We start from the raw sequence: 20,491 nt of genomic DNA on the forward strand, positions 1-20,491 counted from the left end.
TAGAGCTGCGGGCTGTGCGACACCTAACGTTCGCTTGGTTTTATAGCCTGTGTGCTTGCTTTAACCAGCTGGTAACACTGAAGTTCACGCTCTAGTGTCGGCTTACTGCGCCACTCCCCTCCACGGAGCGGATACATGCGCTTTTTGCTCCAGTCGAGTTTCCCGTTCGGCGAACCCTGCGAGTTCCTCCGCACCCCTTCGGCAGTCGAACGTTGCGGAGCATCCAATGCCAAGCCTAGTACTCGTATGCTTGTGTAACTTGTGCTAGGCTGGGTTCCATATGTAGTGATCCCTGCGGCGATCACATATGTCTATTCTTCCACGACCATCTCCTTGCGGTGAGCCTGTGTCTTCCCTTGCCAGAGTCTACCGTCACTGTCCGGTGCTCCCCCTTCGCTGGAGCCACCTCAGTGACATTCCATATGTTGCACTGCCCCTCTGGCCAGTCCATATGTGTATTGTCCACATGTTACCTCCTTTTGGCAGGATGTGATTCGGCAGCGCCCCCTTCCTCTGGAAGGGTACACTTTCCCAGCGTTATCCAAAAGTTCACTGTTTGGGGTATAATGGAACAGCAGTTGAACTCCCTATACGCAGGTCTTCCGCCCCAGCAATTGGGGGTCTGACCTGTCTTGCGTAGGGCACTGGATGTGGCAGCAACCGATGGCGTTTTCCATGGGATCCCCTAACGTTGTCACATTCAAGCCTCTGGTTCTGTGAGCCTCTACCTGGCCTAAGACTGGTGCTAAGATATACATCAAGCTACAAGTTGCTTGTGTTCCTCCCTGGTCTTTCCTTTGGAACTGCCTCTATTGCACTCACATCATTGCCATCTTAGGCCCCGTCCACACTACTGCGTTTTCGTTTAAAAACGGAGACCTTTTGCTACGTTTGCACCTCCCGTCCACACTAAAACGGGAAACAACGAAGACCTAAAACGGAGAAGTTTAGAAACGCTGCAGCTGCGTTTTGCGTTTTGAATATCTGGAGGGCGTTTTAGTGTGGACGAGACAAAACGGAGAACTTCAGAAACGCTGACGCAGAGGCTGACGCTTGGCTCTATGATTGGGTGTTATCAGTCATGATGTATCCTTCCCTGATTCGTCATTCTCTGTTTACACCGGCACGCGCATGCCCAGTGTTGGTGAATGGTCACGTGATCCGCGTTTTCAGTCGTTTTAATGTGGACGGAGATCACAAAAGGTTGCATTTAATTGGAAATGTGAATGGCCTTGCAAAAAAAAAATTGCTTAAAGGGTTAGTTCACCCAAAAATGAAAATTAAGTCATTAATTACTCACCCCCATGCTGTACTGTACCAACCCCGTAAGACCTTTGTTTGTCTTCGGAACACAAATGAAGATATTTTTGATTAAATTTGAGAGGTGGATCACTGCTACATAGGCTGCCTAAGGGATCGAAACTTGACGGCCCAGAAAGTCGATGAAGAAAATGTTTAAATATTCCATGTGACAACAGTGGCTCAAGTATAAGTTTATCAAGCGATGAGAATACTTTTTGTGCGAAAAAAAAACAAAAATAACAACTTTATTCGACTATTCCTTTTCTTCCTTGTAGGCCTGAGACAAGAGTTCAAGAGATTTCCACACGCCTCTCCTTCAACTACATCTTGTTCAGTTCTCGCGCATGCGTCGTGGAAATCTCTTGAACTCTGACGAGAATGAAGCCTCATCACCGCCGCTGTTAAATGCTGAGCGCGCCTCTCCCCGAGAGACTGGTCTCTTCCCTTTGCATGCACACTAATGTCCTTGTGGGTCCAGTAAGGGAGCGGGGAGGGATTACCGCGTCGAAGGAGCTGTGACCCGCGGTCCGAAGAGAGAACATGCATAACGCCGCTGACAGGCTAGGAGGTCGGGCTGCTATTCCCCTTCGTTGTCGGGGCCTAGAGAGGACAAGCCGTGATGCTGAAACTGCCGCCCCCTCGTGCCTCAGACCAAGGAGAGAGAGAAGTGTGCGCGACCGCCCCCTTACCTGGACCCACCCCATATCTTCACTACCCTACCTTCACGATTCCCTGCCCCAACGAGGACACCAGATCCCCTTTTGTTTTAACACTTTATTTCCCCCATTTTCAACATTTTACGTTTAATTTAATAAATGCCTCTCCGAGGCTTGACACCACTCCCACTGTGTCTGTCGTTTGCTCCTCCCACCAAAACATGTACTCATAATATTGTATTGCCTTGTTTATACTGTTTTGTATTGCCTTGTTTATACTGTTATGCAACATGCACACACAGAGAAAAATCATTAATTCATTAGAACAAAACGCATGAATTTGAACATAATAAATGGTTCTTAGTGGAAAATCACCACAGATGCTACAGGAGGCAATTCAGCAATATTCATACCTCCACATTGTTAATTGAGTTAATCTCTAAGTTACATTGAGACATAAGACCGATGCAGCATCGGTCACATTCACCTCCATCAGCTGAACACAATCAGGGTTAAACATGAGCCCAGAGCTTCAGGCACTGCCACAGAGTTAATGGCATATGGAGATATCCGACACAACTAGACATTAGTGTGAGGGGAAGGCTGGCATTTGATCAGATCTAGTTTATTATTCTATTAGCATAAAGGGCGATTAGAGAGGGAATGGTGTGGATGGAGCGGTGACGTTTTCATGTCTGATGTGATTGAGATAAATGAGATTTCCACTGAGGAATCAATTGTTCCGGGTCTGCGGAAAGGGCAAAAGTTATTTTCAATGTTTGTATTTGGGGTTTCCCTCACTTAATAAAAATAAATAAACTAAATAAAAAATAAAATAAACTAAAATAAATACAAAATAAAATATTTCATTTGTTCATCAATCATTTCAGTTTGTGTGATGAACAGTAAACAGCTCCTCATTTTCTAGTGACGAGAGCCTCTGGCTGTGTGCTGGATTTTAATTAAGCCGATGATGAATGGCTGATATAGTTGGTCTGCAGTATAGATTGGTCAGGTTTTAGAGCATCACTTTTTTGGATTTCAAATGCATGCTTTTCTGATCTTCCGGAGGCCCGTTATTTTAGCTGCATTATTCATAGAGCTTTCTCTATTGAGATCAGTTTGTGTGTGGTGGTCTTCTGAAATGAGGAGGCAAAGTATCTTATTACTGCATCTTAAAGATGTTTAGATATTTCAATGGAAAATGTTAATAGGATATGTTGTATTTTGCAGTGCATCGATTCATAAATATTTAAAAAGACAGTTGATGACAAAGACATCAGAATGCGTTTGTTTTCCTCTCTTTTCATCTGTCTGTGTATCTTGTTTTTCACTCACCCATTAATTATTTTTCTCATTAATCTCTTCAGATGTCTTCTGTCGTTACTTTGCCACCTCAAGCACAGAATCCTGAGCTCATCACTGTGTGCAGCCATTTCCATTGTCAAAAATTTACTCAAGGCTTTTGTTAACTTCCCTAATTAGCTTCTGTCCTCAGAATACCAATGAGCATAATTCCCACTCCATGACTGATTCGAACAGGGAGGGGCGCGTGTTTCCAAGGAGACGACTGAATCAATAATATCTCTGATGATGCATGTATCTGCAGCTCACATGCACATTTACACCACAACTAAAGACACACCATTCTAACCGTGTGTGTGTATGTATGCATATGTGATGCAGGATAAATAGAGTAAATGCTCTCTTACACCGCCCATCTAATCTGGCTGTGTTCCATAACTGAATAATAATCTGCTTCGGGTGTTTGAAAAATGGACTTCATGTCATCTCTTAAACCGTTTATTTGACTAATTTAATTTGAAAGAAACACTAGTGAGTCTCGTCTAAGCATAAGTTTATGCAACTGTCCCCTGAAATGGAAGAATCATGGCGGAAGATACCTTGATGGTGGGAAGCACTAAATCCATGGCGGCACATTGTCGAGGAGTGAGACTACGAGCTTCCTCCCGTATCACATGCTCCTGTGAGAGAGAGAGAGAGAGATAGAAAGAGAGAGAGAGGGGATTATGATATACTGTTTACATTAAGATTAAAATGTACTTAAATCTTTTCTACCATCCATTTACATTGGTCAGCTACATAAGCTACCTCATGTTAAAGTGCCATGTTATACACATGAATGAGTTTTTCCTTCTGCCTGAAACACTCTTTTTAGTTCGATTAAAACCCGCCTACTGAAAAGTGGTGTCTTCTCTGATTGGTCAGCTGTCCCAGTCTGCTGTGATTTATCTACCGCTTAGAGTGTGTACTGGAGATGTAACACCCTTTTTATTATATCTATAATAACTAATTTTTTATTTCCAACTGTATTCAAACTTTTACTCCACCTTCTCCAGTCAGCTGCTCTAACACCAGGACACTGACTGGATGATATTAGGTGGAAGATTCAGGTAAAACAAAAGCTTTTTGTGAATCACTAGTGTGCATCAGTGAGTTTTTGCATGTATACAACATTCAAAGGGTGAACAGGGCCTTTCCCAGAGAGCTCCTTACCGCTCTTTAGAATCAAAGGTAACAGTTCCTAGAAGACTTTGTGGCCTCACCATGATGCAAGACAAGAAGACAGGCAGTTCAACTTTAATTTCTTTTAATTGCACAGGTCAATGGTGGTGCAAAGTTTAATACAAATAAGCATGAGAGTGATGTCAGGGTGGTGTGTGAGTGAACATTAATCCCACATCAAATCAGTGTAAGTTCATCTCTATGCGTAGGAAGAGCTGATCCTGTTCATTGACTTCTTCCAGTTTAAAGTCACCGTCACACCTTTAGAGCTTCGAGTGTATTGATCAGGTGTTAAGATGATCTGTACATCCACTGACTACTCTCTTTTCAGGTCAGTACGCACTTTCAGACTGACCAATAAATCCACAAATACTGAATGCACATTTCTGCATACTCATTGTGTTTTAGATGTTACTCCACATTTAAAACTTGTCCTATAAAGATTTTAATAAAACAGATAATAAAATCTCAAATCTCTTTAATAAAATCTCACTTGATGCACAATGCAATAAAAGCAATCACTAGCCATGTTTCCATCCACTTGTCAATCGAATTATCTGAAATTCGGTTAAAAAACTCATGCGGATAAAGCTGGTGAAAGTGTGTTTCCATCCAACGGCTTTAAAGCGAATAAAAACCTGTACGTAATGACGTCACATGCTGTTTTGCGATCAAATTGGTATATCGAATTGATTTGAGACATTTTAAGGTGTTTCCATTTTTTTTCGCACTGAATCGAACAACATTCAAGCAAAATTTTGCGAACAAAGTTTTGTTAGACAAAACGGATCGCGCCATCTACCAAAAAAATTATCAATATTTCACAAGTTGAAGGCTAATAATAATGCTTATTTGCCAGCTGATAGCGACATATGAATGGGATAATGTATGTGAGGCGGTTGTTGTATTCGCTATAACAACCGCCTCGCTATATATTATCCTGCTTATTACATATAAATCAACCAAATAAATAAATAAATCAATAATTTGACACAAAATATTGACTTAAAAACGAGTTTATTGATTTAAAAACGAGTATTGCTTCTGCTAAAGAAAATAGTCTGTTCCGTCTCTGAACTGCGTCCATGGCAACGATGTGTTATACTAGCAGCGCCGTAGTCTGTTAACTAGAAATAACAGACCACATTCTACATTACAATTCAACCAAGCCACGTAAAAACAAGCAAAACTAACCTAAGAAAACAACGACGCTATAAACATTGCTATGATGATGCCGATGCACGTATGCCCGATGACAGCGGAGGTGACTGTGGTGTGGGAACGAGCGCTCAATCAGTTCTGGGAGATCGTGGTTCACGGAAACCCTTTGGTTGAAGCATCTTTTTGCTTTGTCCACTTACATCTGTCTTTGTTGACATCCGCCATGTGTGCGCAAACAGACTGGCGGGAAATGAACTCGTCTTCTGACGTGTTGCAACCATAAAAGGGCATAAAACTTAATCGCAATTCATTATTTATTCGGCAAATAACGTTTCCATCAGCTTTTATCGCATTAGAGAAAATTCGATGAGACCGAACGTATTTCATTTGAGTCGATTTTCATGAAATTTCATTGAATTTTACTGTTTCCACAAGGCTTTTTTCATTCGATATCAATTAATTCGGATAAAAACGTGTCGATGGAAACATGGCTACTGATAATTACTTTAGCAACCAAAGGTTATCAGTAGAATTGAAAATTAGAGACGCACGATTGATCGGCTGGTGATCGGTGATCGGCCGATTTTCACATGATCGTCGACCGGCTGGTCAGTCTGACATAATCCAATTTTATGCCGGTCAAATGCACTCGGGCAAGCGCAACATCAGCATCACACGTGCACAAGGAACGCACATGTAGTAAACCTAGTGAATTACGGCCGCTTCACACCAAGCACGAGCAGCGCGTTTTTTGTTTGTTTGTTGGTTTTTAGTTTTGTTCGGCGTGCATGTTAATCAATGAGTGCATTCACATGGGGAGCCGGAGCGGCGTGCGAGCGTCGAGCAGAAGCATCTCGTGAGCAGCAGTAAAGCGCGGGTTTCGGCGCAGAGTCTATTTTTGTTGTGCTCAATTAAAGTGAAAGCACACTTTTGATGTGCAAAATAAATATGATTTCATCCAAAAATGCCCAAAATGCACAGAATATGCATGTCTGGTGTGTTTTAACAAGAACTGAAGTAGGCTAGGCTATGTGAGAAAAGAAAATGAAGACTCAAAAATATTTTACAGAAAATGTAACCATTTAAACTTGTTTTTATTATTTCCCAATTGTTTCCCTGCACATGCTCCACTTGTCCTGTTTAGCCTGGCTGGACATGTGTCAGGTGAGAGAAGAACTGTTTGAGAAATATAAATTGCCATTGATATCTATATACTGCAAGGCTATGTTTATTTTATTTCATTTGTTATTTATATATTATTTTATTGCCATTACCTGTTTTCATATAGAAGTTTAGTTTGCTATATATATATATATATATATATATATATTTTTTTTTTGTTGGTTATTGGATGTAAAAAGGAAATGGTTCTTCCATAACACTGGTCTTTAGATGTGTGTGAAAATCCCACACAAGGAGTAATTTATATAGTTCTGTTTTATAGCGGTTAACTGTTCAGAAAATGTTCCAGGCAAAATGTTCAATTAAAGAGGCAGGTCAAACTTAATGAAAAATCAGAAAAAAGCTAACACAGTCTCATCCCAAGACGTCATATAACTGACGTCTTGGGGCGTATTTTGACCATACGTCAATATCCGCCTTTTTAGGGCCCCCTTAAACGTCGGTAGATGGCGATCCTGGGCCGTCATACAACTGACGCTTTACCTTTAACGTCAGTTAGGTGACGGGTTAGGTTTAGGTATGGGGTAGAGTTAGGATCCCATAACCTCATCTACCGACGTTTAAGGGGGCCCTAAAAAGGCGAATATTGACGTATGGTCAAAAGACGTCCCAAAACGTCAGTTAAATGACGTCTTGGGATGAGACCGGGTTGAAAAAGCATGCAGATTCTCTACAACACTATACTAGGGAGGAGATTAACAAAAAATGGTAAAATTCTAAAAGAACGCCGATGGGAGTGGAAAGTTCTGCGCATGATCAACTGATGACGCACAACGTACAGAACACAGTCTGATAATCTCCATACTGACCAACGCAATCTACCATGTAGTGGTCTGGTTAAAGACGTGCTTTTTGGGGCTGTAAATACTGGTGCAAACACCAGTACATTGACGAGTGCAAACCTTAGTATTTAAATTACAGTTTAAATTACTGGAATGACATTTAATTTAAAAAAAAAAAAAATCATCTACTATTATAATGCCAAGTTTGTTCCGTTTCTTTCATTACATTCTGCAAAATAATAATAAAAATGATTTATGTTCTTTAACCATTTTATTCCCAAACTGTAATGAAAGATAATTTTTCATAAACTGATAACGATAATACATGTGAGATTAATTTTGAAGATGAAAGCGTTAGTTCACCCAAAAAATGAAAATTCTGTCATTAATTACTCACTCTCATGTCATTCCAAACCCGTAAGACTTTGTATATATGTATATATGTATATATACTAAACTAATCTGTATAAGCCATAGACAATGGCAATGCCCTAGGTTTAGAAACAGAGCAGCTGAATTATACACACAGTTACTGCAAGACAGAGAACAGGAGCCATAAAAAGCCTTTTTGAGGTAAAGCTGCAATTGACCAGAGATGTTTCAATGCATATGAAATGAGAGAGAGAGAGAGTATCCGCCACTGGACTGTGGAGACATAATCACGAGAAACCCTCCATCTGCCTGACACCTGCTCAGATCCAAAGTGCCCATCCTTCTCTGCCCATCTTTAAACTCCTCAGCAGGGCGGATTTAATTACACCAGCAGATCTCTCGCAACCGGGAACGTTTTCCGGCGTGATTCTAGAGAAACTGTCATGATGTAAGCGGGCACCGGTGGAAACTTTTGACGGACAGCTACAAAGCCTTATCGTAAGCTGGAAACCATTATCACAGCATACGTAGCAAAATGCGAGCTACATGAAAGCCCCGAGCCCTGCTGTAATTTCTCAAGAAGGATATCTACTTCTGCTCTGTGTCCTCGAGGAGCACTGCCTTCTAAATCTAACAAAACATAAAACTCTCCGTCAGTCGCAGCCTGTTTGCCTTTCCTCGCTCTGTCAGGATGGAAAACAACACTTTAAATTGAACATGCCCTGCTTCTATCTACAATATAATACCATTCACAAATATTTTATACTCTGAGGCTTGATTATTAAACCAAGTATCTTACATTTTGGGGGGTCATGTTCAAACCAAGCGGCAACATTCTGGACTCTCTCTTGAATCCAACACGGAAGTGACTTAAACTGCAATTAATCGACTGGCTGCTAGAGACAGGCTTCAAAAGAGAGTCAATCCCATAGAACCACCATGTTAAAATGCCCAACTTTACAGCAAAAAAATATATGTTTATAGCCTGGAACAAAAATTTTGGTCTATATAGCTAATTTTGCCCTTTATGAGAAGTATGATGGTGGTGATTTTTTTTTATTTTTTTATATAACTCATCCGTTTAAATTATATTAAGCCTTAAAATTGCATAATTAAGGGCATGGGCAGGTGAGTGACAGGTGGATTGTCGCTGCTGTCACTACCAGCCATTTGTCTGCTATCTGTTAGCGTCATGTCACCTCAGCTAATCCCGCCTCTTTGCCCATTTATTTTCATTTATCAGGGACTTTCAACTTTGGGATTCAAAAATGCTCTTTTTTGAAAGTCACAGACACTACGTCCATATATATATATATATATATATATATATATATATATATATATATTTTTTTTTTTTTACAGTCTATGGTTATGTCATTTTTGAAACTGGGCAGCATTAGTCACAATAAACTAACAATAAACATTATTTAAATTTTTTTGTGAACTATTTCTTAAAAATGAAGACATCTTTTAAAAAAAGTTAAAACTGATTTGGTCATACTTAATAGTAGATGTCTTAAAGTAGTTACATTAAAAAAATACTAGGTACAATTTATTTAATGTGTTGATGCTGCAAAACACACTTCCTGCTATTGAGGTGGGACACGGGTAAGTGTAGGACAGGTTTGGTGGTATGGCTAGGTTTAAGTGGGTAAAGTAGTAAGGGAAGGGGTCAAAAATTTAATTATGGATGTAATTACAGAAATGAATTACAGATATATTACATGCAGCAGCATCTAAGTACAATTTAAAAACATGTGTGCACACAACAGTGCATTGTATCAATGATATGTTAGTATATAGCTGTTAAAGACATTTATGGCCATATCTTGCACCCGGCGCAAATGACTTTACACAAACGCATGTCTCATTCCTATTTTGCACGCGCGCAAAGCAGGATTTTCCCCTCCACAGATGCACGTCGGTAAACTAGGGAATGAACTTGCGATCCCTGGGCGGATCGGCGCAAAAAGGAGGCGTGTTTCGGCGCAAACATTCCCTGGTGCTATTTTACACTTCCAGAAAAAAATTGCGCCACTGACTTTGGACCAGGTTTTTTCTGGTCAGTGGCGCAATTTTTTTCGTTGCGCGTTGTTCATAATGCTATTTTAAGCGTGCATGCTTGCCCATAATGTAGCGGGTACACAGCGCGCATACACTGATTCTCTCATCAACACAGATGCAGTAGTTTTTATTTTTGCAAAACATACATTATAACAAGGAAAAATATTAACACATGAGGGAAATCATTGTGGTTTACATGAAGATGAAAAAAACAAATTACCCATTTTTTTAAGGCTAATTGTAGTACTGAAGGATCAGACCTGTTTGCCCAATAGTGGCAAGAAACATACGTATAGGCTATAATGTTTAACTGACGCTGATGTGCGAGAGTTTCTCCCATCCCCATACAACGTCACCTCTCTGTCTTTCACTGTCCCGACAAGAACGTCGGTCTCATCGGCTGTGAACGCTCCTGGCGCGCGCCGTTATAATAACAATCCGTCATGCAAAATGCGCACCTGTCCTTAAAGGGACTCTGTGTAGATTTTTAGGTATTTTATTATCTGAAATCAATATTTTTATTCATAAATATGTCCTCAATGGTGTACAAATACCTCTGCAAATTATCTGACTTATCCTCGTAAATGAAGAATTTATTATCTTTATGTACATGGGACGGGTAGGTTCACGGAGGCTTCCATGTCCGTTCCGCCATCTTGAAAACTATAATAGCAGAGAGGGTCAAAAAGTACCACCAGCCAAACGCGTTTCCACAACGCGTTTTCGTTCAGACTCAGAGCCATCGTCACGTCACATTGAGAGGCGCATTCCCTGCAAGTTTAAACGGCTGCATTGCACTCCTATGATTGCTGATTGCTCTTTTGCTCTATTATTTGTTGCGGACCATATGCCGAGTCACAGGAGAATGCATCCTCCTCGCAAAAAAAGGCCAGACTTGAAAGAAAAAGGAAACGTGACCGGAGATTGCAAAAAACAAGGCCATTCATTTTTCCGTCATAAAATTAATCGGATATGGTTCGATTTTCTGCGTTTTTCGCATCCAGAGCCAGCATTTTGAGAGGTCTTTTGACAATTCAGGGCCGGGGGAGCTCGTCCTCAAATCATTGAACATTATGCGCCGTGCTTTCAGTTTCGGTTTTCAATTCGATCAAGTGTTTATGTTCTCTTCTCTATATTGGATTATGAAATTAATAAACCTCCCCTTTCAATCAGATTGAAATTTAGGATCGAATAAGGTGTGATTGAGCAGCCTATTCGATAACTAATGTATTATTTGGGCACAATATACACAATACATACACAATAACAGCCTAGCTGTTCTGTCTGCCCAGCGCTTCCACAGGGCCGCGCGCGGGTGTGTGTGTGTGTGTGTGTGTTTGTGTGTGTCCATACCTGGTCCATACCAGACACACTGCCAGTCTCCGTTCAGAATCGATTGGTTCACGGAAATTGGTGGTCTTGTTTTTAATATGTGGCTCCAGAATCGCTAGCAAAGCATCAAACTGTCCCGCTGACATTCTGAGGTAAATTTTGAATCGCTCAGGATAAATTCGCAACTTCTTGATAATGAACTCCTTCCTCTCGGCGCAATTTCAGGATTGGATGGATATTTTCTATTTCTTCTCTTTTCAATATGAGAGAGGGCAAAAATCATCCTCACTGCTTGACGAATCCATTTGGTATTTTTGCGTTTTTTCCCGCAAAGGTTTAATAAATACGCAACGGACTCGGTGTGCAAGGTTTCTATGCGTGACGAATTTTTAGGCTGACGTACAGGAAAATACGCATACGAATATTTCGTGCTCAGTGTGCAATGGCCTTAAATATCGGGATAGCGTTTTCAACCGTGGAAATAGCTAATGCAGCAGAAAGATTTCAGAAGAGACGCTGAAGTTGCCTGCTTTCTCCTCGACAGGTTAGTCAATGTTACAGTCTGACTTAATTTTTTTTGTCATTGCTTGGTTGTGTACTTTATTATATAGACAGTATAACATTTATAGGTAAAAAGTTAAACAAGGTCTTTGATGAATAGCAGCTATTGACTACTTTACTCGCAGCTATTGTGAAGGAAGGTGCTAAAAACAAGGTTTGTAAGTTAATTCTTTATAACCTATAAATTCAGTAAGAATATAGAGATAATGATTGTAAGAAAATATTGCTCTCTGTAAGATTTTCTATAGCTTTCCTTTTATATATAAATGATCAATTAGCTAAAATTGTGATTTTGCTATGTGGATAAGATTGTACAGAGAATTAAAATTAATTTATACAGCTAGACACATAAATTGTACACATAAGTTAACACATAAGTTGCTGTTTTTTTTTAAGTTACAAACCTGTTCACCCGGAGAAAAACTCGATGAAGTGTTACTACAAGACATCCTGTCATAGCATTTTTGGTACATAACGGCAACCGTAGATGCAATACGCACTTGAAAATGCGAGGCGCTGGAGAGCAAAATTCGTTTGAATGCAAAATACTATTTAACCACTAGATGGGGGTATTTCCTACACAGAGTCCCTTTAAAGGGTATGTTGGATGGCGCTCGGATTGGTTTATTTCACATTACGGCCAAACCACACCGAAGAATAATGAAGCTACTTCAGACAAACCCCTTTTAGATTTGCGCCAGGCACAAGAGGCATTTATCCCGTCGGGAAAATAGCAACAGCGCCCGGACCCGCCCACAAAGTTACTTGCGCCATGCACTTTGACACTTGCGTTTCAGATCGTTAAAATAGGGCCCTTAATATGAAGTGGGACCCCTACATTTCTTTACAAATCGAAATCCTCACCTTGAGCTTGGAGAGCTGACCCAGGTCCTTGGCAGCACTGAAAATCATCTGAGCCCCTTGCTGTCAAACAAACGTACAAAACAAATGTATATGTATTTTTCTATTTATATAAATACTCACACACGTGTGTATATATATATATATATATATATATATATACACACACACACACACAGTGTCTGACGTAAAGTATTCAGACCCCCTTAAATTTTTCACTCTTTGTTATTTTGCAGCCATTTGCTAAAATCATTTAAGTTAGTTTTTTTTCCTCATTATTGTACACACAGCATCCCATATTGACAGAAAAACACAGAATTGTTGACATTTTTGCACATTTATTAAAAAAGAAAAACTGAAATATCACATGGTCCTAAAGGCGGGCATACACTGTGCGATGTCTGTGCGATTTCAGCAAGGTATCTACTCACACTGAACGAGTAAATCGCATGCGATGCAAAGCCAAAGTTCAGGATTTATGTGCTCACACTGTACGGTCCGATCGTCGAGCTGCGACTTCACTGCTCACACTATACGTGTAATATCTGCGATAACCCCCTGGATTGCGCCTATTTACGTGTATGTATCCAGAGATATTGTCAAAACAAGCATCTGCTATCAGTATCAAGATGATTTAGTATTTTCAATTTATGCATTTAATTATTATTATTATATTATCATTATTAGGGGAGGCCTATAGGCTAATTTTACTATTAAATTGATCCGCTATTATAATTAATTTGCCACGCAATATTTTCCCAGCACATAACCAACGTGCTGTGAGGATAATAAAATATTAATCTTACTCCTCATTTAAAATTGTCTAAAACATTTAGGTCGATTACAATGAATTATATACATATAAAATAACTATTAACAGTCTATAATATGTCCGAACATTGCCATTATTAATCATCAATGAAAATTAAAACAGGTTTATTTCAAAAACATTGTTTGACAAAATAATAAAAGAGGTGTTACATATCAGGTGGCTTGAAGACGTTGGGTAATATTATCCATTTTGCAACACGAACTGGAGGTAAGCAACAGTAATTTGTAGCTCGTTTTTATTTTAATTTTATTTTTGCTGCAGATGAAATGGTTAAACTTCTGTTTTCGCGCAGGTGCAGTGAGGGAAAAAACACTGAGTTTAGGGCAATCGGTTCGTAGCTTTGCTTCAACTGTGCGATATAGTCACGAGGAGCGACCAAAATTTCTGACATGCCAGAAATTCATCCGACCATCCGATTGTTGATCGTGAGAGGTTATTCGCCTCTCGTTTCTCCCTGTACACTGCACGAACACTGCACGACAAACGACGCACGACAAAGCTGAAAATCGGTCCGACACGAAAATGAGTCGCACGAGTCGGAATTCGGCTCAAATTCGGACGAAAATCGCACAGTGTATGCCCGCCTTAAGTATTCAGACCCTTTGCTGTGACACTCATATATTTAACTCAGGTGCTGTCTATTTCTTCTGATCATCCTTGAGATGGTTCTACATCTTCATTTGAGTCCAGCTGTGTTTGATTATATTGATTGGACTTGATCAGGAAAGCCACACACCTGTCTATATAAGACCTTACAGCTCACAGTGCATGTCAGAGCAAATGAGAATCATGAGGTCAAAGGAACTGCCTGAAGAGCTCAGAGACAGAATTGTGGCAAGACACAGATCTGGCCAAGGTTACAAAAACATTTCTGCTGCACTTAAGGTTCCTAAGAGCACAGTGGCCTCCATAATCCTTAAATGGAAGACGTTTGGGACGACCAGAACCCTTCCTAGAGCTGGCTTTCCGGCCAAACTGAGCTATCGAGCGAGAAGAGCCTTGGTGAGAGAGGTAAAAAAGAACCCAAAGATCACTGTGGCCAAGCTCCAGAGATGCAGTCGGGAGATGGGAGAAAGTTGTAGTAAGTCAACCATCACTGCAGCAATCCACCAGTCAGGGCTTTATGGCAGAGTGGCTCGACGGAAGCCTCTCCTCAGTGCAAGACACATGAAAGCCTGCATGGAGTTTGCTAAAAAAACACCTGAAGGACTCCAAGATGGTGATAAATAAGATCCTCTGGTCTGATGAGACCAAGATAGAAATTTTTGGCCTTAATTCTAAGCTGTATGTGCCGAGAAAACCAGGCACTGCTCATCACCTGTCCAATACAGTCTCAACAGTGAAGCATGGTGGTGGCAGCATCATACTGTGGGGGTGTTTTTCAGCTGCAGGGACAGGGCGACTGGTTGCAATCGAGGGAAAGATGAATGCGGCCAAGTACAGGGATATCCTGGACGAAAACCTTTTCCAGAGTGCTCTGGACCTCAGACTGGGCCGAAGGTTCACCTTCCAACAAGACAATGACCCTAAGCACACCGCTAAAATAACGAAGGAGTGGCTTCACAACAACTCCGTGGCTGTTCTTGAATGGCCCAGACAGAGCCCTGATTTAAACCCAATTGAGCATCTCTGGAGAGACCTGAAAATGGCTGTCCACCAACGTTTCCCATCCAACCAGACAGAACTGGAGAGGATCTGCAAGGAGGAATGGCAGAGGATACCCAAATCCAGATGTGAAAAACTTGTTGCATCTTTCCCAAAAAGACTCATGGCTTTTATTAGATCAAAAGGGTGCTTCTACTAAATACTGAGCAAAGGGTCTGAATACTACCTAGGAACATGTGATATCAGTTTTTCTTTTTTAATAAATGGCCCTGAGGATGGTTGTATTACCGAAAGCTCGGCATTAAATTTTGCTTTAAGGACTCAAGTGTGCAGACAATTTATTTATTTTTTTGGGTTGTCAAGTGGTATCTGTCTGGCACCTTGTTTGCCGTGAGTGTGGTGAAACTCCTTCAAATTAATAAATGTACAAAAATGTCAACAGTTCTGTGTTTTTCTGTCAATATGGGGTGCTGTGTATAATGAGGGATGAGGGGCAATAATGAGGGGAAAAAAATTAAATGATTTTAGCAAATGTCTGCAATATAAGAGAGTGAACAATTTAGGGGGGTCTGAATACTTTCCGTACCCACTGTGTATATATATATATATATATATATATATACACACACACTGACACATTTAAAATATTATATTAAATTGTAATTCAATCAATCAACCAATCAATCAATCAATCAATCACACAAAACAGCTGGTGTTCATTAGTATTTATAACCAGCATTCATATTTTTAGATCCCTTAACCACTTAATAACACTTTTTAAAGACCAACACCTCTCTTTATATACCCAGCTGATAACCTGGAATTGTGTCTTGCAGAGTAGACGACATATCGTATGTGTGCGTTTGGCTAAAAGACTTGTTACACTCACTGTCTGGTCTGAGAGCGGCGGAAGAACAATCTGTCGTTCAATGGTGTTAATGACAATTTTCCACAGCTCCTTCAGAACCCGCTTGAGAACTGTCTTCTCACATATCTTAGCAAACAGAATAAGGCTGGAGAAAAAAAAAGGGGGGATGGAGTAAAAGACAGAAATGCACCTTGCTTACACTGTCAGTGAAATGTGACCCAATTCCGATTTTTTTGCTCATACGTGACACAGATCGGATGTGTTCTATGACAGTGTAAACAGGAACAAAACGCATGCACTCGGATATTTCTAGATCGATTTCAGGCCTCATTCATATGTGGAATTAAATCGAATATGTGCCAATGCGACTGTCATGTAAACAGGCATTTTCTGAGGCATTAGGCGACGTCTCCTCAGTTTAATGACGATAGAAACCCCCGACGCGCCTCTGCGAAGGGACGGATGGCCGCTGAAACGTTGTGTCATAGGAGAGGAATGTGGACAGGGGAGATGTTTTCACAGGATTGTAAATGTGACGAAAATTGTTCATTTACATTTATTTTAAGCATTTAGTAATTTATTTGTAATAAACACTTTAAGTGGGCTATTTAAAACATGCTAGGACTATTAACATGCTCAATTATATTTTTAAAACATATGCGCAGAGTGTGACATCATATTGTGTGACCATAGAAAGAATTACTCCGCAGGCGCTCAAAAAATTGAAATAAAATCAGCTGCTCTACACCTGAGCGCAACTCCACCGTCAGTGTTGTGTAAGTACAGGCTCTAGTCAGTTTTATAGTGTTCATTAAGTTGGCTTGAGAAAGCCAACTTACTGAAATCCTATTTAAACTTATTAGTGGTGCTTGCTGAAAGCAAGGCAACACTATTACTATTGTGTTTTTTGAGTCGGCCCAAAAGTTTGACGCGCTACTCCTCCCGCAGATTTTGTCACACACCCATGAATGAGGTCTCAAAACGTGCGGAATATTCGGGAATGGTGTGCTATGACTTTTCTAAGCGATCGGGGGTACGATGTTCGCCCGAAGGGCGAACAAATTTCCCAAAAATCCCATAGACTTAACATTGCGACAAACTTTGACGACTCATAGCTCCGAGCGAGGATTTCACAGAAGCCTGCGATTTACCACATTTGAAGAGGCTGACAGGCTCTGTAAGAATACACCTCACAATGGGGTAAAAGTTGCACCCCTGGGGGGCAGGAGCTGCCCAAATTTTCCCCATTGACCCCAATGTTATTTATTATTCTTATTAGTGGTGCTTGCAAAGCAACACTATTGTTATCCTGCATACTTATTATTATTCCGCTACTTCTTCTTCTTATTCCGTACAAATTTCGGCGCGCTACTCCTCCCGCAGCTTTTGTCACAGACCCATAAGAGAGGTGTCAAAACGTGCGGCTTGTTCGGGAATGGTGTGCTATGACTTTTCTAAGAGATCGGGTGTACGATGTTCGCACAGCGGACGAAAAAGCGGCCAAAAATGTCCCAAGTCATTTCCTATGGGGAATTTTCAAAAATTCTAATCCCAACTGTCACTTTCTCACAGACACAAAAAGGGGCCTGACAGCCCTATTTTGACAGCTATTTCAGCCATTAAAACTTTAAAATGTTGAGAAATTTGTCAGCTATTAAAGTTGTATTCAACTTTTTGATATCTATTATACTTTTTTCACAATCTCTACTTTAGTCTCATGATGTTTTTCAAGCCGTTTCTGAAATTATAATGGGAGTGAATGAGAGAGACTGTTCAGAGCTAGAGCACGTGATGTCATAAGCTAGAGTGAGCCAGCTTGAAAACTAATGCTAAAAAATAATTTTTAAATCGCTGGCCTGGCCACAATCTTCACTCTTTGGCCATGAAAATATACTTAAAACGTAGGTATTTTTGTTGTGGTTCCTCTCGTGTGTTTAGTAAATCCCTCGGACTTATAGTTTTTTCTCTGTGTCCTTCCAAACGACAGGAGTGACAGACTATCCTCCATTGGCAGCAATTATAAATTCAGGTCAAACTTTAGTAATCAGAGCATTACGGACCAGTTTTTTAACTTGCCAAAGTGGTCCCTTTTTTCAACTCTATCCACACAAAAAATACATCACAGCGTTCACAAAGGCCTTGTCTCGCTCACGGTCAGGTCATTTCGCTGATACAACCTATAGTTTTGTCTCTAGGGAGGTTTGTTCGAGGCCAAGTATCAGCGATTTTGACTAAACATTGGGGGATTTTCAAAAATTCAAATCCCAACTGTCACTTTCTCACAGACACAAAAGGGCCTGACAGCCCTGCTGTAGGGCAGACGTCTCTCTCTCCCTAGGAGGATTTATTTTATCAGGCAACCAATAAATAATGGCCTAAAATCTTCATGGTCACACCATAGCAACCAGTTACAGCACCCTAGCAACCGTGGGCGATAGGCACGAGGCCGCAGGCCTCGTGCCATACTAAATAACTCTATAAAAACTCTATAAAAACTAATTTTTGAGACTAAATAGTAATCATCTGTTAAAAAATACACGCCGACATCACAGACCCCTGATTGAGGCGTCAAATTTTGCGGATTATTGAGGAGAGGTGTGCTGTGACTTTTCGTAGCGATCGGGGGTACGGTGTTCGCCCCAGGGGCAAATCATTGGGTAAAAAAGTCCCATAGACTTTTAGTGTTTTTCCTACTATGGTAATTTGCATAGGGATTTTGTATTGAACATAGCTCTGGATCACAGTGTCATAGAGACAAGGGGGCGGGCTCATTTTACTCAGACGACCAATCAGTCTCTCAGCATCATTGTGAAGCTATTAAGCCACGCCCTAGCAACCATTTAGAGCACCTTAGCAACAACTCCCATAGACTTCCATTAAAAGAGATCAAAGGGATATCTCAGGATATAAGTGTCATAGAAACATGAGGGTGGGCTCGTTTGACTTGGGCCAGCAAACAGCCAATCATGAATCACCTCAACAATTTCTGGCCATGCCCTAGCAACCATTGTAGAGCACCTTAGCAACCAAAATCCAAAGAGGGATATCTTCCATTCTGAATGTCATAGAGGCATGGGAGTTGGTTTATATCATTCATACTGACAAGCAGCCTTTGGAGTTTCATGATTGGCAGCTACCAAGCCACTCCCTAGCAACCAAACAGAGTACCCTAGCAACCATTTTGCAAGACTTTATCTCTGCATCAAAACATCGTATAGAGATGGGGGTTGGTTCATACATTCACATTGACTTTGGAGCTTCATGATTGGCAGCTGCCAAGCCACTCCCTAGCAACCAAACAGAGTACCCTAGCAACCATTTTGTAAGACCTACATCTCTGCAACAAAACATCGTATAGAGATGGGGGTTTGCCTTCTGTCAACTAGTGTTTAAATATAATCTCATACACTGTATAATCACACCATAGCAACCATATAGAGTACCCTAGTAACCACCTGAACACATGAATAAGCCATTTCTCCGCTGAATAAGCCATTTCTCATCACACAAACATTGTACAGACATGTTTGGTGTCTCGTATGCAATCATGTACCACACTCTAGCAACCGGGTGGTGAGTTTTGCCACTGCAAGCACCACTTCACATTTTCCTCTGGAAATGTACATTCTAGTTCTTATTCTTATTCTTATTGTTCCGCCGTTTTTTGGTTCGCTACTCCTCCCGCAGCTTTTGTCACAGACCCATGGGTGAGGTGTCAAATCGACCAGCTCATTAAGGAGAGGTGTGCTATGACTTTTCTAAGAGATCGGGGGTACGATGTTCGCCCCAGGGGCGAAAAACAGCCCAAAAAAAAAATCCCATAGACTTAACATGGCGAAAAAATTTGACGAGTCATAGCTCTGAGCGAGGATTTCGCAGAAACTTGCAATTTACCACATTTGAAGAGGCTGACAGGCTCTGTAAGAAAATACCATACAATGGGGTAAAAGTTGCACCCCTGGGGGGCAGGAGCTCCCCAAAAATTTTTCGCGTTGAAATTTTCTAGTATAGCATTTTACTATTCCAGGAAAAAGTTTGGAGCACTCCTACGTCCACAGTTTTTGTCACAGACCCATGAATGAGGCATCAAATCGTGCGGCCTATTGAGGAGAAGTGTCCTATCACTTTTATCAAAGATCGGGGGTACGGTGTTCGACCCAGGGGCGAACAAATTTCCAAAAAATCCCATAGACTTAACATTGAGACAAACTTTGACGACTCGTAGCTCCAAACGAGGATTTCGGACAAATGTGTGTTTTGCCACATTTGAAGAGGCTGGCAGGCTCTTTAAGAACATACCTCACAATGGGGTAAAAGTTGCACCCCTGGGGGGCAGGAGCTGCCCAAAGTTTCCCCATTGACTTACTATGGTGAAGGACGTCCCATC

General features: G+C 40.8%; 1 protein-coding gene across 3 annotated transcripts in view; it reads right to left on the reverse strand.

The window, feature by feature from the left end:
• unc13c (unc-13 homolog C (C. elegans)) overlaps positions 1-20,491 on the reverse strand; it is a 343,459-nt gene that overhangs the window by 27,796 nt on the left and 295,172 nt on the right. For all 3 annotated transcript variants that reach the window (XM_089135438.1, XM_089135436.1, XM_089135437.1), the window contains 3 exons: positions 16,126-16,249; positions 12,803-12,862; positions 3,863-3,943 (listed from right to left, as the gene is read on the reverse strand). In XM_089135438.1, the coding sequence (XP_088991564.1) occupies positions 3,863-3,943; positions 12,803-12,862; positions 16,126-16,249 (265 nt within the window). The remainder of the gene's footprint in view (positions 1-3,862; positions 3,944-12,802; positions 12,863-16,125; positions 16,250-20,491) is intronic.

Source organism: Pimephales promelas, chromosome 10 (assembly GCF_988280905.1).
Source record: "Pimephales promelas chromosome 10, fPimPro1.hap1.1, whole genome shotgun sequence".
Lineage (NCBI taxonomy): Eukaryota > Metazoa > Chordata > Actinopteri > Cypriniformes > Leuciscidae > Pimephales > Pimephales promelas.